At 38.9% G+C, this 25,569-nt stretch overlaps 1 protein-coding gene across 1 annotated transcript; it reads right to left on the bottom strand.

Annotated features, from left to right (window-relative positions):
* Positions 1 to 930: 930 nt before the first annotated feature.
* LOC134003196 (signal transducer and activator of transcription 5B-like) lies at positions 931 to 25,183 on the bottom strand. The gene is made up of 19 exons (XM_062442322.1): positions 25,021 to 25,183; positions 23,396 to 23,530; positions 20,111 to 20,267; positions 16,379 to 16,468; positions 16,090 to 16,267; positions 15,556 to 15,686; positions 13,952 to 14,103; positions 13,566 to 13,721; positions 12,373 to 12,552; positions 12,003 to 12,090; positions 11,118 to 11,240; positions 10,885 to 10,977; positions 8,875 to 9,081; positions 8,454 to 8,548; positions 7,961 to 8,103; positions 7,541 to 7,696; positions 7,339 to 7,390; positions 6,156 to 6,263; positions 931 to 4,385 (listed from the first exon to the last, which is right to left on the bottom strand). Exons 2-19 carry the CDS (start codon positions 23,521 to 23,523, stop codon positions 4,262 to 4,264), a joined length of 2,361 nt encoding a protein of 786 aa, XP_062298306.1. The 5' UTR covers positions 23,524 to 23,530; positions 25,021 to 25,183; the 3' UTR covers positions 931 to 4,261.
* Between the last annotated feature and the right edge of the window lie 386 nt (positions 25,184 to 25,569).

Below are 25,569 nucleotides of genomic sequence, written 5' to 3' on the forward strand. Positions count from 1 at the left end.
CATCCAAGGGTTAAATATGTCCTCCTGTTTGACCTCTGACCTGAGTCTGTGTGTATGTCTATGCTACAGAGAGGGTTCAAATCTCCACTTTCTGTTCCTGTGTAAACAGTCTCTCACTTGTGTCTTTGAAGCCTGTGCGGCACCTTTTGTACTGAATTAAAAGAATGGTACGCTTTTTATCATGACTTCATGGTCTAGCTCAGTTTGTATCACAGTGATTAATGCTGATGTGTGAAAGACAGTTTGTATATATATATATATATATTTTTTCTGTTTAAGTCATATTGTTTTTCTGCTGATTGTCTTTTAAATAAGCTTGAATCATTTATACTTCAGGCCTGGAAATTTCAGGGGGAGCCTAACCTCGTTCAAAGCACATAGTGTAAACACGCATGTTAGAACACTTATCATGTCCAAATGTGTTTACACTCAAAGTGGCTGAAAAGTTACAGTATAACACATAATATACTGCTAATCACACATAGTTTATTCATAATTAAGATCACATCTATTTGATAATGTCTCAGCAGTTCATTGATGTCTGTAAGTGAATTCTATTTCTTCTTATTAGATGTAAGATTTAAACACTTTGTGGTAGACCTCAAGTCCAGCGGAAATATCCGGTCATGACTTTTTGCAGTTAAAAATAAGGTCTTTAAAGCTTTATGGAAATATCAGTGGCTAGAGGGTCAGTGTCTGTTCTAACACATATACTTAGACACAGTACTGCAGTGAATGTAATTAGTTCTATAAATTCAACACTGCAGCTGACTTCTCACACAAGTGCAAAATATATGTGAAAGGTGGTGGTTGGCTGTATGTAGGTGGTGGTGGTGGGTTTATCAGTCTGAGGAGAGACCAAACTGCAGTTCATTTGATCAGGGTAAAAAACAAAACAAATCAATAACAATAAAGCACAATGGATGATTAATTAGAAAAAGGTTTATTTTCATATCTGCAAATCCCAACATCAAACTTCCAGCAAAATGTTGCACAATGTGGAAGTTCATAAGAAATTCCCAAACAGGCCACAGAGCCTACAAAAGCCAGCAAACAGCACGGCAGCCAGCTAGAAAGGTGAATTACACTGAAGACACATACATATGTAAACACCCACATGGAGCTGATTCAAATACAAACAGAATACTGCATTAGCAAAGAACATCAGACGGCTGCTGGTGGGAGCATCAGAGTGCTTGTTCGCTTTTTGCTGATTTAGCAGATGATTAAAAGTTTGTGTTTCATTGTTTTATTCAACAATCTTACAAAAAAAGCAACATAGGCACAAGCTAGAACAAGAGTCAGAAAAGTAATCCTATCTACACTCTAGTTATTTATTATTTGGTTGAGTTGGACTCATCTACCTTTATTTCACAGCATGTTTTCCTGAGGTTTTTTACTGTGTTCACTTTCATTCTGGTTGAGTTGTTGGTTTTTAAAATGGCATTATAGATATTTTAGTTTGAGGCTGGTGGGAGAAGTGCAGTGTTAAAGACAATGGCTTTAAAATGTCCTGTATGGACGGTGCTGTCCCTTAACAATCCACAAGGCACAGACAGATCTACGGCCTCTGCATCTCCAGACAGAAGCTTCACAGAAAAAAAAACTAAATAAAGATGAACTTGGCAGACATGAATCTATGAAACGCTTTAAATACAGAGTCATGATGATGAGGGTAAATATGGTATGATTGTACTCTGGCAGTTAGAGAAGCAGTGCTAAACACTTGATTAACACACATCTATGAGGTATGAGCATTCACTGAATTACAAGACAGCACATGGAAAGCACTTAAGGTTTCATTTGATAGCATGCTCTGTTTAAGATGCTAAATATAATAGTCAGTCACTGCAATGTTTACTAAGCAACAATAAATGATGGAGCTGAGTGGTTGTGGTTGTGGTTGAGCCTCTGGCCTCAAATATTCTATTAGACATTTATAGTTGAGAATGAAGTTTTAAGTTTCAGTCACTGAAACTTAAGAAGAGAAGAGTCAAGCAGCTCGTACAGTACATTAGAGGAGTGAAACAATAACCTGTTCAATCATATCAACCAGAATCAATAACTTTCCATGTACATTGAGGGTGAAATCCTGTAAACACTGCACTGGATTCCAGAATAAGATATCCTCCATTTAGAAAGATGACTGGCTCGCAGTTAGAGGGAAACTCCTCCGATTTTTGGGAGGACTGTAGAGCCTGCAGGGGGGTCATGTCATAGAAAAAGCACTGGTGTGGGAACCCAAGCACATACAGATAAATCAACTGTGCAAACTAACCTCAGTTAAGTGTTTAGTAAACTGTAAGGGTCAACGTTAAACTGCAGCGATGTGTATCTCATACTCAGAATAAAAGTCATTCTCTGAGAAATCTTTTTTATTTAATGTGAGTCACATTTAGTTGGTATACAGGCTAAATGAAAACACAGAATAGCTGTGAGAAAGACTGAAAACAAGTTGAAGCATGTTAGCTGCTGCTCAGAGTGATTGATGGTCAATGTGCAACACAGAGGAAGAGAACATGTTATAGTGCTGTTCTTCTGACTATAAATAACAAATGACACTACTTTAACTCCCCAACCCTTTTATTCTGAAGGTCAGGACATCTTGATCCAATTATTATCAGTAGATTTTTATTTTTTTCCCTCCAACTAGGTGATCCAAGTGCAAAAAAAGGGAATAGAAAAATTGCACAACAATTGCAGATGTGTTCACTTGTTGTAGCAATCTGTGAGTATGTATTTCCACATCTGAGTCTTTTTGTACCACATGACCCCTGCAGCCTCTGTACAGCCTGTAAACACTGTCCTAACATGTTTTCTGTGGCTCTGGAGGACTTTCGGGTAAAATTTGGTAAATTTGGTTTTGGACTTTGAGAAACATACGTTACACACTGGTGGATTGATGTCAGGATATTTGGGATTTTAGGTCATTATCTAAGGCTTTACTATTGACTAAACATCATTTAAAACTCATATTGTACCAACATTTGTACTGAAATCTCAAAGTGACAAAAAGAAACATGTTAAAATGAATAAGCAGTTGCTGACTTCATGAGGACCATTTGAACATGAGAGAGCAGCTGTAACACAGGCAATTAAGCATACAGACAGAAAGCACCAAGTACTTAAAGCAAGACTATGTAACTGTTAAATGAAACAAATCTTTCTCTTATAAAAATGAATGAGCTGTCAACTCACACTGTGTTTTAACATGTTACACAGAATATGTCACTAACCGAGGTTGCTGCTGCGTCACTTCAGAAGTTCAGCTGCAGCGGAACTTTCACAATGCTGAGAAATGCAGAGTAAGGATTTAAGGATGTTGATTATTCTCTGCAAATGCTGATAAAACTCATTTCAGCTTTGTGATTTTACTGTTCATCTCTCTAACTGCACGCAAATCATTCACAATCACCACTGAAACACTAAGCAGCATTTATCAGTTTAGTTGCACATTTGATTATCACAAAATAAGTTATCACTCTATACTTTTAATATAAATGTGCATCATATAGTTCAAAGATTTTGCCTGTACAATTAAAACTCTGTCCACTTATAATCTACTACTAGTATCAATAATCTGTAAAACACATTGTTATACGCTAAACTATATTTCTGACTGAGAATTGTGGGAAATGTAAACATATTCTATTATCCTGGAAGTTTTCCTGTAGCCACACATACATAGTCTTGCTTTAAATCTTGTTTTTTTAATAATCACATCTGGATTTACTAGACACTAATGGAAATAACTGACAGAGGATTCAGTTAGTCAGCATTGAGTCATATTTACGATGTCGCCTGTGCAGAAGGAAAAGATCATTTGTCTCTCACAGTGCCAGCTAAAAGCTTGTCAGGCTCATATGAATGCAAAGCTTACATAAAAAAACTAACTGTGTATCTCAGTTTTGTATAAAAATCCCAAAACTAACTCCACACTACAGCCCTGAGAAACTACAGTAAGCCGGAGAGGACATCAGCCTTTTGACAAATGCCATATTTTGAACTTTTGATGGCAGGTGTGTCCTCTCTACAGACACACTGAGGCAAGCAGACACCTATTCAACACCAGACCAGTTATCTTCCAAAACTCTCCTGCAGGCAGCTAAACATAAAGACAGATAGTGAACAGTGATGTGGATCTGCCAGAGTGACTGATACAGACAGGAAATGTCTGGTTGTGGTTACAGTCTAGTGGAGATTACGAGCGAGGGTGTTTCTGTTAGACATGATGAAGACCTGGAAGTGTGCAGCAGCAGCTTCAGGACTGCTGGCTGCTCCACTGGTTGGCCATGGGCCTGCGGAGCAGCTCCTCCACATGACGAGCCACGTCCATGGTGTCCTCCAGGTCAAAGTCTCCATCTGCATCCAACATGGTGTCACTCCTGACAGGACAGAGAGCGAGGACAGTGTCATAGGAGGTTCATGACAAACTGACATGACTCATTTATAATAGTTGGATGTTATTAGTATTTCATGTATACTACTACTTTCAGTTCAACATGTATATGTATATATATATATATATATATATATATATATATATATATATATATATGTATATATATATATATATATATATATATATATATATATATATATATATATATATATATATATATATATATATATATATATATGTATATATATATATATATATAAAAAAGATCGATCTATATACATATATATATATATATATATATATATATATATATATGTATATAGATCGATCTTTTTTAATGACTTAGTCAAACTTGAATGAATTCCTGAAATTGAATAGACGAATAGATCAACAGAAACTGAGTTTCAAACTTATCAACATATACATTCTATACAAGCTACATGTAAAACAGTAAGGCTGCGTTCACACTGCAAGCCAAAATCCGATTTTTAGCCAATCTAGATTGGAACCAGATGGCTCTCATGAAGTCTGAACAGTCATAAATCACATGAAATCCGATTTTTGCAAACCAGATGGAAACCAGCTTTGGGAGGTAGTTTCAAATCTCATTTGGACAGATGTGTCTGAGTCTGAACAGCTCCAAACAATCACATCGGATTTGACAATCCGTGACGTCTCTCTACGTCTCTACTCTACGTCACTCTATGTGACTCCAGACCTGGGCTTATTCCAGTTGATGTTGCTAGCTGATATCAATGGAGGCAATGGAGGACGTCCAAAACATCAGTCCTTGGACAGAGGACCAAACCAAATTCTTAATTAATCTTTGGGGAGATGGCTCCGTTCAAACGAAGCTCGAGGGTTTGTTGTTGCTGTCGCAATTATATGATTTGAGAAGGAATCAGATTGAATCAGATTTGCCTGCAGTGTGAACCCAGCCTAAGTATGAAGCCAGGACAGAAAATGGTGTGTGACAGTTTAGAACACTTTCCAGTACTCAGATTTACTTTCTGTACAAAAACAAGAAAACAAAGTGGTAATTTCTCACAGGTGACATGTGAAGAGAAACTGATCAGTAGCTGAAAATCTTGTTCTTGCTCTCCTCCGATGATTTGAACTTCTCACTGTGCTGTGGAATGTTCTTCAAGTCCCAACAACTCTAACTGACTGATGTGTCTTCTCTCTAACACATAGTGTCACTTCAATTTCAGGAGTCACTTTGTTCAGCTTCAATAATTGAAATTGATCAGTTTAATAGTCTGAAGTAGAACTTCCATTATTTGAATTAAATAGGTTGTGAAAGAGTGTGATGAGCAACATTCAGACTATATCTGTAAATGTGCCAACAAACATATTCTGCTGTCATGTAGATAATACATATAATTCTTTTTACTATGGATACTGAGCATCTTTGACCTAAGAAAATATAATGGAAGGAATTCATTTTAATATGATCTCATTTTCAGGTAGTTACTGGTGTATGAACAAGAGTGTGTGATCACACTCAGTACCGGCACACACTTGGACTGGGATCAGGGCCAAAACTACTTAATCATTCACACAACTATTCATTCTGATCTATATCTCAAGTCCCTTTGGAGTTTACTCTCTCACACTGTAACAAGTATTATATAAGGTCATAAATATAAGGTGAACTGCATGTGTAGTAGATATAAGATAAAACACACAGTAGAATCCTCGTCATCATCATCTTTTCTTTAGTTGTGTGAATGAAGTAAAGGAGCGTGCTTACATTGAGGGGTAGACACCAAAGTTGTTGGGGTGGCTCACAGAGGGAGAAGCTGTCTGGTCCATAAAAGTGGGAGTTGCTCCACTGGGCTCAGGGTTCGGGGTGGTGAATCTATCAGAGACACATGCCACATACACTTCAGCTCTTTTATAATGTCCACAATCATAATTACCTATAACCAAGATGATTGACCACATATCACAATGTTCAGGAAAATACTCATTTCTGCAGTCAGTGTCAGTCAAAGTGTACATCAGGACAACTCAAATACATACATCAAATAACAGGTAACCATAGCAACAATACTTCCGATACACTTTCACACCATCTTACCACAGTACCCACAGTAAGATAACTGATCTTACTGTGGGTCAAATGTTTAAAAACATGTAAATTTAAATGTACAGTAAAGTCAAAATAATCACATTTGTAACTAAAAGGTGTTCATTGTGTTGGTGGTGTTGCCATCAGTCACTGTTAACTGCTCCCATGCTGTTTTAATAAGAACTCTTGGTTGCAACCAAACTTAGATGACATATCATATGTGTGATCACCTACAGTTATATGACTCATTTAAGACCATGACTGTGTGTGACTGAGTTATAATTTGACACAGTTCATTCTGCAGAGTTAACGCATTTATTCACTGTTGAAGTATGTGGTACAGTATGAACTGTACGCACACTGCAATGCTACATTCACAGCTATACTGCTAACTTCATAGTCTCTGCTCTGTTACACACTCGCTCTCTCTTGATCGCACACTCGCTACACACACAAGCTACGCACTCTGCAATCATTTAAGGGCTATGCTACTTGTATACTATAGTTAGTAAAAATGGCACAAAAAAATTAAAAAACTATCAATGGATTCAGCCAATCACCAACTGCCGATATATTCGTCCAATCAGCCGAGTCTACTTTGAAGCATGCCAGAATTCATCTCAGAGTCGAGTCACAGTACGACTGACTCAGAAATCTAAAAAGAGGAGCACTGGTTACCAACAGTTTGAATGGTTTACATTTCTTTCTAGATGGAGGTGTGTCCTCTTTTTGGGATTCTTATAGTAAATGCAGATTAGGATTCAACAACTTGCTACTTATTGGATCATGTCAGATTCACTCAAGTGTCTGAGGTGAGCTGGAAAGCATGTGGTTATTTTGGAAAATAGAACAAAAAACTTACTCTGGCACAACTTGTTTGATCTGTGGTTTAACGTATCCATCCACCGCTTTTGCTGCAAGAAGGACAAATTGCTTTAAAAAGTGAATTTCAGTGATTTCAGCTTTACAGTGCTGCCATCCATGAACTGAGCTTATTTCACCTGGTGGTGCCTGTAATGATTTCACTCAGTAATAAGAATGCAGACTGCACTGCTGATACTTACATAGCGGAGGGGTGTAATACTTGGCGAAGACCTCATCTTTGGGCCGGTCAGGATAGAGAAACAGAAGATGGTTGAGGTCGCTGATACGATCAGCCAGAGAGCGAATGGAGAAGTCCTTTGTTGTGTAAGGCAACAGATTCCAGACAAGCCTCTCACCTATTCAAAGACAGGAACAATAACTGTTGTAAAAAATAAGCATAACTTATGTACTAACTAGTGCATGCATGTTTGAGTGGAATTTGGGGCAGATATTGACAGAGATAATTAACCTCTGAACAAACTAAAGGAATGCTGCATTCCAGCAGAGCAGCATTTTGCCATGTACATGTATTATTTCATTCAGTTCCATGTTGTTTTAATGACATTAACAGTCAAGTGCATATAGACTGTATTCAGTGTCAGAGTGCAGCAGTTTGGTACCTTGCTTGTTCGGGTTCTCGGCCACCCAGGCGATGGTGATGCCGCCAATTTCAGAGTCGCTGAATCGCAGCAGGAAGGTGCCGTTAGGTTTGGACATCAGCATGTCCTGTGCCTGCTGCTTGTTAACAAAGCCCAGGATGGCCCTAAAGTAAACACAGATACACACATACTCAAACTTTGTAGTTGTGACTGCAGGACTGCAGAGGAGCTGTGCATAAATGTATAAAACCAGGCTTCTCGAGTATTTTGATATTTACAAAAATCATCTATTAATTAGTGTTAATTCAGTAATTAGAAAAGCAAAGCAAGCATATTCTAAAAATATAATAAACAAGAATAATAATACATAATATGCCCACAATTACTTGTGCTCCTCCTAAAAATCTGTGGTTTCCATGATAAGCTGTGTGATGTACAGGTGTATTCTCTGCTAAGCTACATCACCACAGACCCTTGAGGTGAAACAGGCCAAACAGTCAGTATGACCGATTACCCATCATTCCAGTGAGGCTTGAGATGTTTCTTCATGAGCTCTACAACTCCATCAAACCACTGCCAGAAGGTAAAGTTGCGTCCAGGTAAGCTCTCCTGCACAAATTAAACATATTCCATCAATACATTTACATGCACACTAGAAACCAGGCTATTATAGAAAACACTAAAGTAACATGGTTATCATAAAATCCATGTTAACATGCAGCATTCTTCCCTACACCTGCCTTATGTTTGAGTGATATGATGCTGCTCCCAGATACTGTGTGTGTGTGTGTGTGTGTGTGTGTGTGTGTGTGTGTGTGTGTGTGTGTGTGTGTGTGTGTGTGTTTGTCTGTCTCTCAGAGCATTTGGAATGACATGCAGTGTTCCTCACAGTGCAAATGTGTGAATACGATAGTGAACTGTTGAGCTGGCCTCACCCTGTTGAACTGGGCCCAGGATATGGTCATGTTGCGGTAGTCTTCTGAGTTGTTGCTGCTGCTTGTAAAAGCTTTCTGTGCCAGAAAGACCAGGTTATCCTCTGACAGGCCGCGCCCACTGTGCATCTCTGCCTTGTACTTCATATCAAGGGCCTCGCACAGCTGGGGCCACAGCACCTTGTCTGGCACGATGAACGGCACCCTGCCCTGAGGAGGAGAAAAAAGGATGGATTACAGGGGAAAAAAGCAGATCGGAAGGAAGCAACTTGTAAAATTCAAATTTTACAGAGAGCATTAAATATCTTTAGTGTTGTAAATGAACAGATATAATACTCCAGATTTCTAATTTTTTTTTTGCAGCCAAATGTGAAGTGGCCAGCATGAGAGTCAGCACCTCACCAATCTGAGACCATGGAAAAAGGTGGACTGCTGGACTAGGTCTTACTCACAGTGAGGGTAAGATGGAGCGCACGGTTGACAGGTGGATGGGTGCAGCATCAGCAGTAATACAGGTCTTGTACAGAACCATTGTGGTGAAATAAGAGCTGAGCCAGGAACAGAGCTGTCAATTTACCAGTCGGTCTATGTTCCAACCCTCACCTGTAGTGACAAGCTATTGACAGTGACTGACAGAATGAATCTCAGTCATCAACTCCCTAAATACCATCATCTCATTAAATGTCTGACCATAGAAGAAAATACTTTAGATCACTGTTGCACTACAATCAACACATACCGTCCCCTGAGCACTGGGTCACTCTGATGACACCAGAATCAACCTGAAATTAAAAACTATCTAAACCTGTTGTGAGGACAGAAAAGTGGAGCAGTGATGCTTTGTGTATGCTTGGACTGTACTGATTGAGGTGTTTTCAGGACTGCTACCAACAGAGACACAAAGACTCCATCACTCAACAGGATGAGTTACAACAATGACAAATCCTGCTTTACAAGCTAAACTCATATAGCTCAGGTTGGAAAAGGAGGAGGAAGCATTTAGGAGTGGGGACATGGACCAGTTTAAAGAGTCTAAATCCAGGTGAGTTAAGATGGCGAGAGCTAAACATCTGTACTGAGGAACTTCAACTGCTCTTAGAAAACAGCTGGGCCTCTGTCTTGAAGCGCCTCTGACAGACACTTCAGCGAGGGGGGGGGGCAGACTCTCTCTCTCCATCCTGAAGCAGTCTCTGGTGTTCACAGACATTTTTAACATCTCTGTAGACATTTCACATACCAGCCAGCTTCAAGACCTTCACCATCATTCCTGTCCTCATAAAAACAAGGACCACAGGACTCAACGACTACAGACCTGTCGCCATGACCTATGTGGTGATGAAGTCTTTTGAGCATCTCGTACCGTCCCACCTTAAAACCATCACAGACCCAATCCTGGACCCCATGAAGTTTGCACACAGAGCCAACCGGTCTATGGACAATGTAGTCAACATGGCCCTCCACTTCATCCTCCAGCACCTAGACTCTCCGGGAACCTATGCCAGGATCTTGGTTGTGGATTTCAGCTCTGCCCTTAACACCATCATCCCAGCTGTACATGCCTGACTCTACCTGCAGGTGGATCACTGCTTTCCTGTCTGACAGGAAGCAGCACATGAAGCTGGGGAAACACGTCTCTGACTCCCGGACCATCAGCACTGGTTTCCTTAAGGCTACATCCTTTTCCCCCGCTTCTTTTCTCTCTGTACACCAACAGCTGCATCTCCAGTCATCAGTCCATCAAGCTCCTGAAGTTTGTGGATGACACCACCCTCAATGAGCTCATCTCTGGTGGGGATGAGAACACTTTCAATTGGGAAACTGACCATCTGGTGACTTGTTGCAGATGAAACAACTTGGAGCTCAACACTCTGAAGACAGTGGAGATGGTTGTGGATTTCAGAAGAAGCGTAGCCCCACCCACTCCCGTCACCCTGTGTGACTCCCCAGTTAACACTGTGGTCTGGTATAAAAAGGCCAGTGTGGAAACAGACTAAGCAGGAGAAGCCGACTCACCGGCTCAGCAAAGGCGTTGTCCCAAAGGACTGTTGCTGTGGCGTTGTTGTCCTGACTACCGTGGACGATCACTACAACAGGCAGCGATAAGGTCTGCAGTAAAGAAAACAAGAGATCATCACACATTTCACTCCTTTAGACTTCAAATTAATCAATTATTACCACATGGCTCATGCAAGAGCATTGTTCAGCTGCTATTAACAAGTAGAAAAGGTAAATGTGACTGTGATTACTTTAACATGGAAGACCAGCTCGTTGCCCCCAACGCTGAACTGTGATTCAAACAGAACCGTGAACTTCTCCTCCGTCACCGACTCTGCACCTCTGCGGTCTGAACGCTTGATCCGCTTCAGTGACTGTACACACACACACACACACACACACACATGGTGGAAATGTATTTGTTGTTGTTCTGATAACTTCTCATAATAAAGGGCCTGTTCACACACCAAACCCTGTTCTGAGTAGGAATTTTTTTTAAGGTCAGATCTTAGTACTGAAGAGGACTGCGAGTAAACCAGTGGAAAATGCGTTTTTTAGGTGAAAAATAAACTACTGTTTGTACAAAAAGGTTTACAATAAATACAAGTTTGGAATCAATATATACATTTTTGAATAATTCCTAGAAGACAGAATATATTCTTGTAAAGATGGTGCAGTTACAAAAAATTATTTCATGAGCATTATTCTAGGAAAGGATGTCATTTTGTTATATAATGCACAGTCAGAAAAAAATATGTACATACTATGAATGCACTATGACATGTCATTGGTACACAGCTAGTGTAACACTAGTGTGCACTAGTGTGGTTGAATGTAACTTCTCCTTTTCATAGAGTAGCTAAGCTAAATCATTGTGGTTTAGTCTAACTTTGTTTCTAGTTATTTTAAAATGTAACACCAGCTGGTTGTCGTGTAGTTTGGCAGCAGAAGGTTTTTCCCTTATTCAGATAAATAACCTCACAGCATGCTCTTTATGTTCAGTAATAAATCATCATTAATGAAAATTTAAAAACATTCCTAAACAATAGTTACAAAAATAAAGGGGTACTTTACAAAATAAAAGCAACGATCATAATTTGCAGAAACCCTAAAGAAAGTGGAAAAAATGTCAATACCATGTTTCTGAAGTGTGCACTGAGAGTGCTGGTGGCCTGGTGATACTCCATCACACAGTTGTTGTTGAGGATTTCTCCACTGCTTTCACTACCAAGAACAATAAAAGCAGTTTTATTACATTCTTAGTGATGTCTTCAACAAAAAAGGATTACACAGTTAACCTGTTAATCTCACATGATGATTAAACCACCATAAAACTAATGAATAGAATCATCTGTTTAATGATTGGGATTAACCAGTTAATTGCCTTTTCATGTCCAGAAAAGTACATGCTACTATCCCCCACTACTTTGGTCTGGTATCTGTTCAGTGTTTTGTCAATATATTTAACATATATTAGAGGTTTTCTTGCTGGTGTGTGGCCCTCACCTGTGTGTGCTCTCATTCTTCAGCAGAGCTTTGGCCTGCTGCTCACTAACAATGACAGCCTTCACCTGAGGTGGGTTCATGTGGACATTGAGTTTCCCTCCCACCAGAAGGCGCACCGTGGCTGCAAACTTGGTCTGGGTCTTTAATACCTGGGGTGGCTGCTTTTCAATGATGAAGGTGCTGAAGAGAAGAGACAATGACATCACAGGGTGGTACTTTTCTCTCATGAGATGATTTGAGTTATTGAAAGGCAGTGATACTGATTGTTTGGACATTATCTCAGTGTATGTTAATGTGATTCATAGCACAATAACACAGTTACACCTCTGGTACACAGAGACCAGTGCATTGCATTTGATGATCAGGTAACTTGCAATAACTCTGGATGAAAGTGACAATAAATCAGTTCATTAATTGATGAATACTTAGGCAAGATCACATAATTACCCTATTTAAAGAACCAGTGTGTAGACTTTGAGGCATCTAGTGGTGGTGTCGCTAAGCATGAAGGAGAACTTTGAGAACTATGTAGGTGGCTACAAAACTCACAAAACACACAAAAGTGAATGTTTGGTTTGTCCTTTCTGGGCTACTGTAGAAATATGTTGGAGAAATATATGGCAGTCTCCGTGGAAAAGGGCCCACTCCCTATGTAAATACTGTCTAAAGGATTCAAAAACACAACAATTCTTATTTTCAGGCGATTACACACTAATTGAAACATACTTATAAATATTATATTCCATTTCTATCAAGTCCATTCTGTTTGATGCCACTAACCTACACAATGGACCTTTAAGTATGAAAATATAACGCTTTCACTGAATGAATGTGAGATGTTCCAGGTTTTAGTAGAAGTTACATAAACTGAAGTGGATACCTGACTTGGATACATCTGAAAAAACCAAACAAAAACAACACTTGTAAAAGGATTGAATGCACTGTAAAAAAAAAAAAAAAAAAAAATAGCCCCACAGCCCCCCTCAGAAGTTACCCCCAAAAGACTTTGAATCTGAGCTTTAGCATTTGGCCACAATCTCCTGTGTAGCACCTTGGCGTAAGCCTTCCTGTGGAGGTTGATAACTGGAGCACAACCTCTGGTTCCTTTTAAAAATGGGAACCAATTAATGTGCCAGTCAATGCAATATCCTGGACCACCACACAACTTTGTAGAGGAAAAGTGTAGTCCTCACCTGGTAACTAGGGCGGAGATGATGTCCGTGATATCAGCATTGAGTTTGGACAGCAGTTCTTCCATGGGCCCCGGCAGAGGAAGCTGCTGAGTAAGATGTTCACAGCGTCGGATCTGCTGCCGGTTCTGCCAGATGAGGTCAGCCAGCTTCTCACACCTATCAGATGGATATAAACTCTATGTTTTCTATAGATTTATGTGAACTGCAATGTTTTATCAAATTGATCAAATTGCCTTAATTGAAAGGAATATTTTATGCAAACTTTACTCTATATCACTAATAAATTCATGCACTTGCTAGATGTAGGTACAATTATTTAGTAAAATCTCTAAACCTATAATAGAACATGCCAGTCAAAATCATTTATATGCATGTGCAGTATGTACCAGGACTGGAGGACATCCAGTCCTCCCTCATGAGGACCCCCGTTGCCAGCCAACTGCTGCCTTCTCTTCCACTGGATGAGCTCCTCATCCAGGATGAGAGTCTGCTGCTTCCTCAGCAGGGCCAGGGTCTTCTGGTGTTGTTCTGACAGGTCCTGCAAACACACCAACAGGCAAAGGCTGAGAAACATTTGCAGATGTAACAGTCTGTATAATAATGTACACACAAGAAGCATACAGGAGGACATGAAGTAAGCAGGAAAGTGGACTGCATGTCTACATACACTGTCAAATGTGTGCATGCTGCTGTATTTACTGGTCAGCTGTGGAAACAAATTACCATTGGAGCAATTTTTAATTATTTAGGTTGATATTTACTGTAAATTAACCCTTTCACTATTAATTTGATTACCATAAAGTATTGCAAAATAAGATGTGCAATCATATCAAGATCTGAGTGATCTTTCTGCTGAACTATGAATATTGGTATAAGAGAAGATGCTTTTGGAACATGCAAACATGTATTCATCCTGTGTGTGAGGACATCATTGTAAAATAGCCAAACGTCATCAGCTCAACAAAAACATCAGTGACTGGATATGTGAAGAAAGATCAATATTGGTAAAATATTTAAACACTAAAAAGAAAGAGGCCTGCTTAACAAGTGTAACTGTCTGATTCAGTCTCATCACACTGGACTGGAGCTGCTGTGAAATATATTCAAGCAGGAGGGAAACGTATAAAAAAATAAATAAAAGATTGTAAAAGATTACCAGCTGCCTCTTTGATCTTGTATTGCTGAACAAAGAGCTACTGTCAATTAACTTTATCTTTGAGTTGCTGCAATATTCTTTAAGAGTTGTCATTGTCATTGTCTGAACTATGTCTCACTGTTTTTCTCAAATGTAACATTTCAGATGGTGTCCTGTGTTGCAATGGTCACTCAGCAGAAGTAGTAGACTATTGTGAAAATAGTCACATATTCTGCAGCTTTAAAACACCCCCCATGCACACTCCTCACTGTGTTTCTTTTATTTCACCTGTGCAAAACCTTGGTGTGTTTTTTTTTTTTTAACAAAATAAGGACATCAGAATTTAACTGCCTGTACTCATACTGATCATTAAATTGGATGATAAATGTTTGTTAAATATGCATAATGATGAAACTCGTGATGCAGGTCTTTAATAATTCTTACTCAACTGTTTTACACATGAAGGCTGAAAAAAAATAGATGTGCCATGTTTTTGTATTTGCCCGAAGAAAACAATCCTTAGTCTATAGTTTTATAACTATATTTGTTTACAGAATGTGTTACTCACTTCACTAAACTGAAAAGTGTTTTATGCAATATTTACTTCTTTTTTTGTATTTGCTGTAACTAAGTCAAGAATCAAATCAGGAGATCAGTGGTAATATCTAGTCCTACTAATGTCTAAACCCAGTTATACAAACAGAGTTTCTCGTTATACGTTAAAGAAATTAGATTGCCACAAAAAGCCAACAGTGACCTGGTTACTTAAGTACATGTCGGCACCATTTAACCTCACAGACAACAGTTTCTTTAAGACTGTAGATATTCTGTGTGTGTGTGTGTGTGTGTTCATACAAGTCTGTATTTCTGTAGTGTGCTGGCTTCTCTGGTGAGCCAGGCTTCCACAGTGGCCCTCTTGCTCTGTAGGGTGGTCTCCCGCTGGGTGCGCTCGGCTGCAGGCAGTGAAGCCAGGCTGCTCAGCTGGGCTGGAAGATCAGAGACAAAGAGGACATTACAAACAGCAGTTATCACAAAAACACTGATAACTGTGTCTATCTGCAATGCATGTCAGCAGTTGTCTTCAGGTCCTTTTCTGTAAAGATAGGCTAGTGATGATTGAGTATGCAGAGAAACAAAATACCAAACTTGAGCTAAACAACTCAAGTTAAATCTTGTGGTGTCATCAGAATGTCATGTCCTGCAGTGGAATATTTGATTTTGTTGCATCTTGTATTAGACACATGAATGGTCAGTGGGTTGTGTGCTGCTTAATATTACAGGTGTAGCTTCAGTATTATGTTGGGCTTAAACTTATCTTTAGTATTTGTGTGTGAGTTTCTACATCTTAGTGTGTCATAATGTGTGTGTTTTTGTAGCCCTCATCCTCACCCTGGAGGCGCAGGTTCTCCTGGTATTGGATGATGAAATACTCCTGGCTGTGCTGCAGCTTCCTCAGTTCATTCTCTGTCTCCTGTGTGGCCAGGCGGAGCTCCTCGAATGCTTGGTTGATCTGCTGATGCCGCTGCGACAGGGTGTCCATGGCCTGCCCCCCACTGCCACAGCTGGCCTGAACACATATCATTTAAATAGTTCATATTTACTCCAGATGTTGCTGTCTTACTGTCCCTTCAGCTCGGTTCTATAAATAACAAGACCCTAATGGGACATCAACACTTACATTTGTACTCTCTTGAACCAGCCTCTGCTCTGAGTGTAGGATGTGTTTTATGCAGCGCACCAGCTCCAAAGGACAGCGGTCATAAGTGCTCTGCAGAGAGACACACACACACACACACACACACACACACACACATCAATCAGATGAATAAGTTAAACCCAATACCACCAACAATTGGGTCAATAATGTCAGTCAGAGTTCTTTCTGTTCAGTTAACTTTCAAAACTCAGCTCTTACTTAAGTGACAGGTTTGCTTTCATTATTGTTGCAACACACTTCATTTCTCAATGTGAAAATAACTGTTATATTAACCATTTTTTAGAACTCACACATTACCTAAAACAGAGATTCCCCAGCTCTGTGGTATAGACTAGGACCAGGAAATGGCCCATTTGCTATTGGCCAGTGAAAATGCATTAGGTAAAAGTACCCCCCTATAACAACAACAATAGAGTATAGTAACTAAAATAGGTCATTAGTAGCTGAGGGAATGAGTCAGTCATCAGCATCTTTAAGCACTCGGGGTTTTTTTGCATAGTTTTTTTTCCCTCGTTTGTGGTTCCGTGACCCAGCTCCACACGGTCTGCTGCCTCCTTTGGTGCATTCAAGAAACACCTCAACACTTCATCCCCTTAAACCTTTGAGTACTTTGTTGAATGTTGCACTAATGTATTCCTGTTTATGGTATTTATTTTGCACTTGTCTACTTCATCTCTTTTTTTTAAAGAAAAAAAAAAAACGTTACTTGAGAATTGGCACCACAGTTCTCATGAGTCACTGTCCTCTACCCTCTACTGCTTCACTTACTGGCAATCTGGGTGAAAATGCAGATGTAGATTCCATTGATACTCATAATTTATGGTGAATATAAAAGGAGGAAGTACTGTTCTGTCTGTTTATTATTGTTGGTTTTATGTCTTTTTTGCTTCAAACTATAAGAGTGTGAGAAAAGTGTGTATCCTATAGGGTGGGAACTAACACTTCATTATCAACTAATCTTTTGAGAATTATTATATTTTCAATTAATCAATTAATTGTTTTGTCTACAAACTGTCCAGAGCCAGAGAGTTAAAGGTGACTTTAAATGTCTTGATTTGTACACAGTCCAACACCCAAATATATTTCATGTGTAATGTCAAACTGAGAAATGAAGCAAACTGAGTAAATCATTATTCTTAAATCATTAAAAAAAAGAAATCTGAATCTTTTTTAATGACTTACACGATCATGAATCATCCAAATTGTTGTTGATTCATTTTCTGTCAATTAACTCAAATCAGCCAGTAGAAAAAACACACTGAAGACATTTCAAACATTGGATTACATTTCAGAAGAAACCAATAATACATTCTGTATTCACCAGTAGTGACATTTCCGCAGTTTCCTCTAACTTGAGGCTTATGGTCATGTTTGTTCTTTCATACCAACAGGAAACACTCTGTTTCACCTCCACGCAGTTGTTAAAATGCTGATTAAGCTGACACAACAGATAATTAACTTGACATAAATTGTAATACTTTTAGAGTCTACTGAAGCTGACAGATGGAAAACAGCCATTTTGAAATCTCACTCAGACTCCTACTGCTTTGCAACTTGTAACTCTGTAACCTAGCAACAGTAAATGAAGACAAGACAAACATGCAGAATGAGCAGGCACAATGTGAAACAGAGCTGCTGGAAGGATGCAGATTCAAATTTCTCCCTGTAATATTTATTATGAAACTCCTTATTACTTACTTTTGTTATTTCAAAAGGACAACATACAAAACAATAGTGAAAAAAAATGTTTCAAGATAAGATTGACTATCGTTCTATGTTACATTTTCAAACATGGAAGATATAAGCAATAAACAATAACATCTCTCAATTAAAAATTTGGTTTCATATGTAGTTATGCAGCAGCTGACTGGTGACAACAACCAGTTGTAGTAACACAACATGTGTTCCAGAAGTGTCAAGGTGTGCAGCTTTTAGAAACTGTGATGGAAGGATGTGTCAGACAGTTTGTGAACCACTGTTTTATGAAGTAGCATTGGTAGCATTGCTTGTTTGAGATCCAATTTTGGCATGAGCTGACTTCCTGCTGAGTCCCCACACACATGAAGGACACAGAATGACTTACTGATACAGCCCCTGACTTTTGACATTGTTTATGCCCAATGGCTCAAGAGTAATAATTCATTGCAGTATGTTTTTGATGCTCAGGAAAAAGGATTCATGGTTTTACAGCCCAGGGTTTCCCACAGCACTTTACAGCTTAGGCGGCCGCCTAAGCAACACACGCCTGCCGCCTTAACTAGCATCTTCAAAAAAAAAAGAAGAAAAAGTATATATATATATATATGCAGGGCCTGAATTCCAGCGTGGGATTGCGGGTATTGCAGACAATTTAATTGATTCCCGCAAATCCAACACTTATATTCCTGCACACATTTACAGCGATGTATATTAATGTTCAACCAACGTCTGCAGCGGTGTTTACTGCAGGACGACTGGCCGGAACCGCTGTGTCCGACTGTCTGACTTCGACCCTGAACACACATGTAGCTCTCTCTGCAACTCCCACTAGCATAACACAGACAAGCTAACACTGATATTAAGTTTAAGGAAACAAACACAGACCGCTGGTTAAAACATAAATCTACATCATCTGAGGCAGAAGCTGCTCAGAAAAAAACAGCGGAGCCCGAAAAAACTAATGCAAACAGCGCCATGTGATGTCATCATTAACAACGTTAATCCTCAGACAGGTAACTGTGACGTTACTATAGTAACAAGTTTCAGGCTAACGAAAATTCTGCTTTATGTTCATTATTGAGTGATTGTGGTGTATTAGGATGCATTATATTGAAAGGTGTTCCTAATATTTTGTCCACTCCATTAACATACATGAGGAGGATAAAATATTAAGAACACCATTCAATGTAATGCACCCAAGTACACCACCACCACTTAGTACCACCTCAGTAATAAACTAAGTAGAATTATCACTTTTTTGACAACAAAAACTGAAAATGTATAAACTTCAAAAAAAGCAGAATTTATAGCAGAGCTGTTGTATTGGATTGAATTATATTGCACATATGTTCCTAATGAAGTTGCAGGTGACTGTAGTTCAGAGAGTAAAATGACTAAAGTGTATACTAAATAACTAATTACTATATAATATAGTTCAGAGAATACCTTCAATTGAAGGAAAGTGACAAAATACAATCTGTGGTAAGAATAGGACGTTTAAGGAGGGAATTCCCCCCTATTTAAAAAAATGAATTTCAGGCCTAAATTCTATAAATACTAGAATAACCTGTCAACTGTTCGCTCGTACTGGCTATCTGAAATTATTATGATAGGCATAAAGTTTTATTGTCAAGGCTAGTTGCGTTTACACGTGGCTGTCTTATAGCCTACTATAGACAAGACCCCCCCCCCCCCCCCCCCCCTCCCCCTCTCACTGCTACCCACCACCTTAACTAACACATTTTCTGCAGGAAACCCTGCAGCCTTTTCTTTTTTAATGAATGTTTGAAATGTCTTTTGGTTCAGTGTACCTGCATCAAATACTTTTCACCATAATGTTCCAAGTTATAGCAATGGCTCTTAGCAGGTTAGTTTTCACTTATCTTACAGCGGCTGACTGTTACCTTGAGATGACCTTTGTTGTGATTTGGCGGTATACAAATAAAGATTGATTGATTGATTGTTTGTATGTATGATTGATTGACTGATTGGTACCTTGAGTTGGTTTGCATAGTGGCCCAGCTTGATCTTGAGCAGAAAGCCGTCCTCTCCTCCCTGAAGCTGGGCTTTCCTCTGCAGCTCAGACACCAGGTTCTCCAGCAGACGCTTGGCTTTGGCCTCCTCCGCTGGGTTATCCAACTCCACAGAATCCCTATAAAACACACATTTACATTTAGAGTTTTACACAATGTCAAGCTACAACAAGACCAGCTGTTGATGGTCACTTTGGCTACTACAGGTAGCACTCTCGTATCGATTTAAAAGTTAAGCTTTGTTGTTGGCTTCCTGAAATGTTTGAAAAAAGAGTGAGAGAAAAGAGAGAGAGAGAGAGACAGCAAGATGGTGGTCAAGCAAGAGTGAATGAAGAGAGAGAGCAGTAGCAGAGAGAACAAAGCAACTGAATGAGAGAAATAAAAGCTTATTTTCATTGTTTCATGTTGGCTATGTTCTGAAGCACAAATGATTTACTATGGAGACAGATGCTCTTCGTTTCGGTTTCCTTTTCATTCATTCATGACATCCAACTCATGCAGCAGTAAATACAAAGAACGACAGGAGGACTGTATTGTTTTTTTTCTCATGTGTGAATACTGCGTTTCAAGCACCACCAGCCTTTTATAATTCCTCATGGGTCTATTTACATGATCTACCTGATTCTGCAGAAGTGGTGGAAATGCAAACAGGATGCTTTTAGTTCCAAACCGGGCTTATCTTACAGAATCTTGACATCATTATTAATTTCTTTCAAAGTTTGTTCTGGTTAATGCATTCGTTTTATTTGTGGGTGAAAGTGTGAGTAATCAATGTACTGTTTATATGCTATTAAAAATTCAATGTGTAAGAATTGGCCACCTGATCCAAACAAACAGGGGTAGCATATCACACTGTGTTGATATTTTAGTTCATTTTGGAATGATTTCAACTAAACTTCTGGTCAATTCTTACACACTGAACCTTTAATATCCCTGTGAACAAAAAGTTAGAGCATCTATAGGTTCTGTACTGTCACAGAATAATTGAGCAGTGTACAGTTACAAGAGAGATCACATCCTTCACATTTGATTGGACCACTAAAGTCAGCAGGCCTACAGAGTTCAATCAATCAATCAATCAATCTTTATTACACACCTCCCTCACCTGTTGTTAGATCATGAGGAGGATGAGGTACACATGACTGACTCAGATCTCAGCAGCTACATTGTTTTGGACATTACGTTTTTGGCCCACTAATATCACAACACACGTCTCCTCCCATCTCTCTCTATATTGCTCTGTTAGCCACTGCAGTTCAACCCAGGAACAGTGATGTGTGGTTTTATATGGTGGGTGTGGCTATCAGCTCACCCCTAATTCACATTAAATTAGATGAACTTCTGCAAACATCTCTGCATAAACAGGAACTTGGATGCAGAAATTCTCTGATACTGATTTTTTTGACACGTTTGACATATGGGTCAATTTTTTGTGTCCATGTGGTTTAGTCAAACTTAAAGGAATACAATTGTTCTAAATATTACATTTCATCTGGAGAATCATGGAGATCAGGAACCATTTACATTTTTTAAATGAAGTCATTATTAGTATAAGTCCACTTAAATACACTGTAGGTGGATAAAATATTGAATATTGATCATTAGGGGTGTGACGAGATCTCGTGCCGTGAGATCGTGAAAACGTGCCGATAATTCTCATCAAGGTGAATGTTGTCTTGTGAAGCAATATTAAGGGTGTGCATCAAAAAAAGTAAAGAAAAGAAGACGATTGGTTTTCTATCGCTCATTTGCACGTCATGTCTTCTTTTTATAAAGTCAGCGTGTGGATCATTAACCTTGTTGCAGCTTCTACCTGCTGAGAAGATCTCAGTCAGAAGTAGGAGAAGAGGAAAGGAGCAGGGTTAGGTTGACCTTAGGTTGACCTCAGGTCTCTACACTGAAAGCCTGAAGTAGGAGGAGCGGAGGAATCTAGTGCAGCTATGGAAGCCTAATGATGCAAAAAGTCAAATGAGTCACACTACCAAATTATGACACAATTTATATGTTGTTCTACTTTATTATGTATTTATGTGATACAGGATTTGTGCAATTTACTTTTATTTCTGGTTTTTTTTATTAGCAATAAGTTATAATTTGTGATCATCTCACTCTTTATCTCATTTATATTTATATACTAGGATTGTTTCTATTCTTTATAATTCACTTTTTGGTATAATTTGTGATTGTATATAATTGAGGTATTTATGGTTGTTATTTCCATAAATACCTCAATTATCCATCTATACAATATGTATCTATATGGGGAAACCTTTTACAGTGCTTGCATATTGCATACTGCATATGATAATTGATACTTAGAAAGTAGAACTAAAGTGACATTCATTACAAGATGATTAGTTAAAACACTTCAAAATGTATTATTGTGAATTTTGTGACTTTCAAATGAAAGAACAGTCAAATATTTTGTCATTGAAGTTTTCTTAAACATAGTGTTAAAATCTCGTCTCGTCTCAATCTCGTGAACCCAATATTGCGTCTTGTCTCGTCTTGTGAGCTGAGTGTATCGTCACACCCCTATTGATCATTCTTTTGTGGTTACATCATTTGACATTTTCAGGAGCATTCAGTCTTACTTTTGATTTAAAAATGGTGCAAATATCATTTCAAATGACATAAAACCAACAAAAATACTAAATGTACATTTTAACAAACCTGATGCTGCTTTTAAAACTAGTTTTTATCATGTTTTTGAATTACTCATCTTGCCAACTGGGCAAAGATGGGGCCTTTAAATATATCTGGTGCACTGATTTAAAACAGAGATGAATCTGCTCACCAGTGAAAACGGAGATAGGACTGGATAATTCAGCATTTTTATATCAAAAAATAAAATCTGAAAGAATGCAATTTTCAAAATCTAAAGAGACGCAGTGTTAATACATAATGACCAGTGTTCTAACGAGCAGCAGTAGTGCTGTCTGACTGATGCTTCATGTTCTGAAAAAGTTTTAGTGCATTGATACTCAGTTATACTACGTTTTGCTTAAATATGGTACATTTTTTTAGACCCTGACAGGAATAATATCATGAAAGTTACTTTTTGGTAATTATAAAAAGGAAATGTCAAGATAAATACATTTCAGCAGAAGGAAGCTTCAATCCAAAGAGGAAAAATCCACACCATTCAGACATTACTCCAAATATCATTTCATGGCCCAGAGAGTCCTGACTAAACCTGGAGGTGGGATGCCATTAGAATAAAATAAAGACCAACATCAGTACATACCAGAGCTGGCTCTCAATCCACTGGGCCAGGTAATGTCGAACCTCGATGGGGAAGTGCTGGCCGTACAGCGCCTGCATCTGGTGCAGTGCCTCACCCTGTAGCTGCTGGGCCTGAATCCACATCGCCATGGTGCTCCTGTGGATGATGGACAGAGTAGGCAGGGTATTGATAAGGGAGAGGGAAGAGGAAAAAAAGAGAGCAGAAGTAAATAACGAAGAAGACGACCAGAGAGGAAGAGTAACAGAGAGTTAAGTTGGAGAGAAGATGACGAAACGGGAAACAGGAAAGTAGAATATGTTTGTTGTTAACAAAATGTTTTATTGTTAACAAAAAGCAGCTTTACAGACAAATGGATGCCGTCCAGACAGAGCAAACTGATATCAGTAAAGACCTTTCAAACTGGTAAGCAGTTCCAACGTTCATTTTTCTGTCACTTTGGATGAAGTTCTACAGCAATCCTGACATTGCTTTAAAAGCTTCGCCCAATTCACCAAAGCAATGATCATGTACACCTCCTACAATACAGTTCCAGATCTTTTGTTACAAACCTCCTCTTCAATTTGGCGCAGTGATAAGAAGAGTTATTAAAATGAACTTACTTTGGAAACGTTTAGAATCAGCACATTCCTGTATATAGTATCCTCACACAGACATGTTACAACCATCATCTGTCCATGTACTCAACTGTACAGCATATAAACTATATTAATTGCCCAAATGCTTCACCTTCTCCTGCACCCCCACTCCCACCAACACCACCCTTTACTGTCTATCGGTCCATCTTGCCCACTAACCAAACAACAAGAAAAAGGGTCAACATTTCCAAACACTAGTCCACAATCTGTGCAGTGTATATCCATTTAATTCATTTTACTAATGTGTTGTTGTTGTTGTTTGTTGTTTGGGAGGTTTTTTGTTTTGTTTTGTTTATTAGATCTGACGGTTTCCTTCCATTCTTCTGAGTATTTCCACTGCCCAGTTTGGGAAGCCTTTTCCAATGTTTTCCAGTGGTTTCCTAAATGAATCTAACCATACGGCATCAGTTGTGTTGAGCACCGTTGATCCCAATTTAAAACTCTTACAAATAAGTATCCAATGATGACGAACTTAATTGAACAATATGAAGGTTTTTAGGTAATTTCCACCTCAGTTAAGCAATGTTTCGGCAACTGTCATACATCCTAGCATTGTGGTGACACGTTGTATGACAAGAGACGTTAGATGAAAAGAGAACATAAGCAGTTTATTTCTTAGTGTTCCTGGTGAGTTTTGGTATTGATACCATCTTCTGGTGACAGGAGAGCGCATCGGTCCACAGCCGGGAAGCTTGCTCTCCAACAAGTTTGAGAGATAGCTTAGCTTGCTATTATCGCTGTGCAGTGAGACTGGGGATTAAATGCAGCTAATATGCAAATGCGGTACTCCTGAACACATCTAACATTACACAAGTTGTGTGAGAATGTGGTTAAAAATACGTTCCATCGGTTCCATTGGTAGGACAAAACAGCGTAACGTAAGCTAGCTAGCGGAGGTAAGCTATTATTAGCTAATACAGTATGTTGCAGCACTCGACATAAACTTCTTTTACTTGCGCCACGCATAGTATAGTCACGTATGTAACTCACCTTTTAAGAGACTGCAGCACAGCTTTACAGCAACACCATGGAAAGCGGACAACACACGCACGCGCGCGCGCGCATACACACTCTCTCTCTCTCACACACACACACAGACACACACACACACACACACACAACTTTTGAACCTCGCACAGGTTATTTGGCGTATGCTACATCGCCAACTACTTTATCGCCTTCTGGTTTCTGGTAAAGCAGCTGTTGTTGACCAGCATAAAGCAAAGAATAAATATTAGGAACAGCTTCCGATTTTAAATTTCAAAATAAAAATCATGTGTTTAAAACCCGTTTATGAATTAGTTATTATTGTGTATTTTAAATGTAAGTTGCACTGTATACATAAACAATAACACAAATGTATTTCAAGTTTTTTGTTGTGTTTTCTGTCACAATAATCTTTAAAATAATATTTTTACGTCTTTATTGTTATGGCCCTCCATTACCGGTAAAATGTTCGTGCTAACTTCATATAGCTTGAAGCAGTCATACAAGCGTCCCATTTCCGCTAACAGCCCCGCCTCCAGTTCGCACCGCCCG

Source organism: Scomber scombrus, chromosome 21 (genome assembly GCF_963691925.1).
Source record: "Scomber scombrus chromosome 21, fScoSco1.1, whole genome shotgun sequence".
Taxonomy (NCBI): domain Eukaryota; kingdom Metazoa; phylum Chordata; class Actinopteri; order Scombriformes; family Scombridae; genus Scomber; species Scomber scombrus.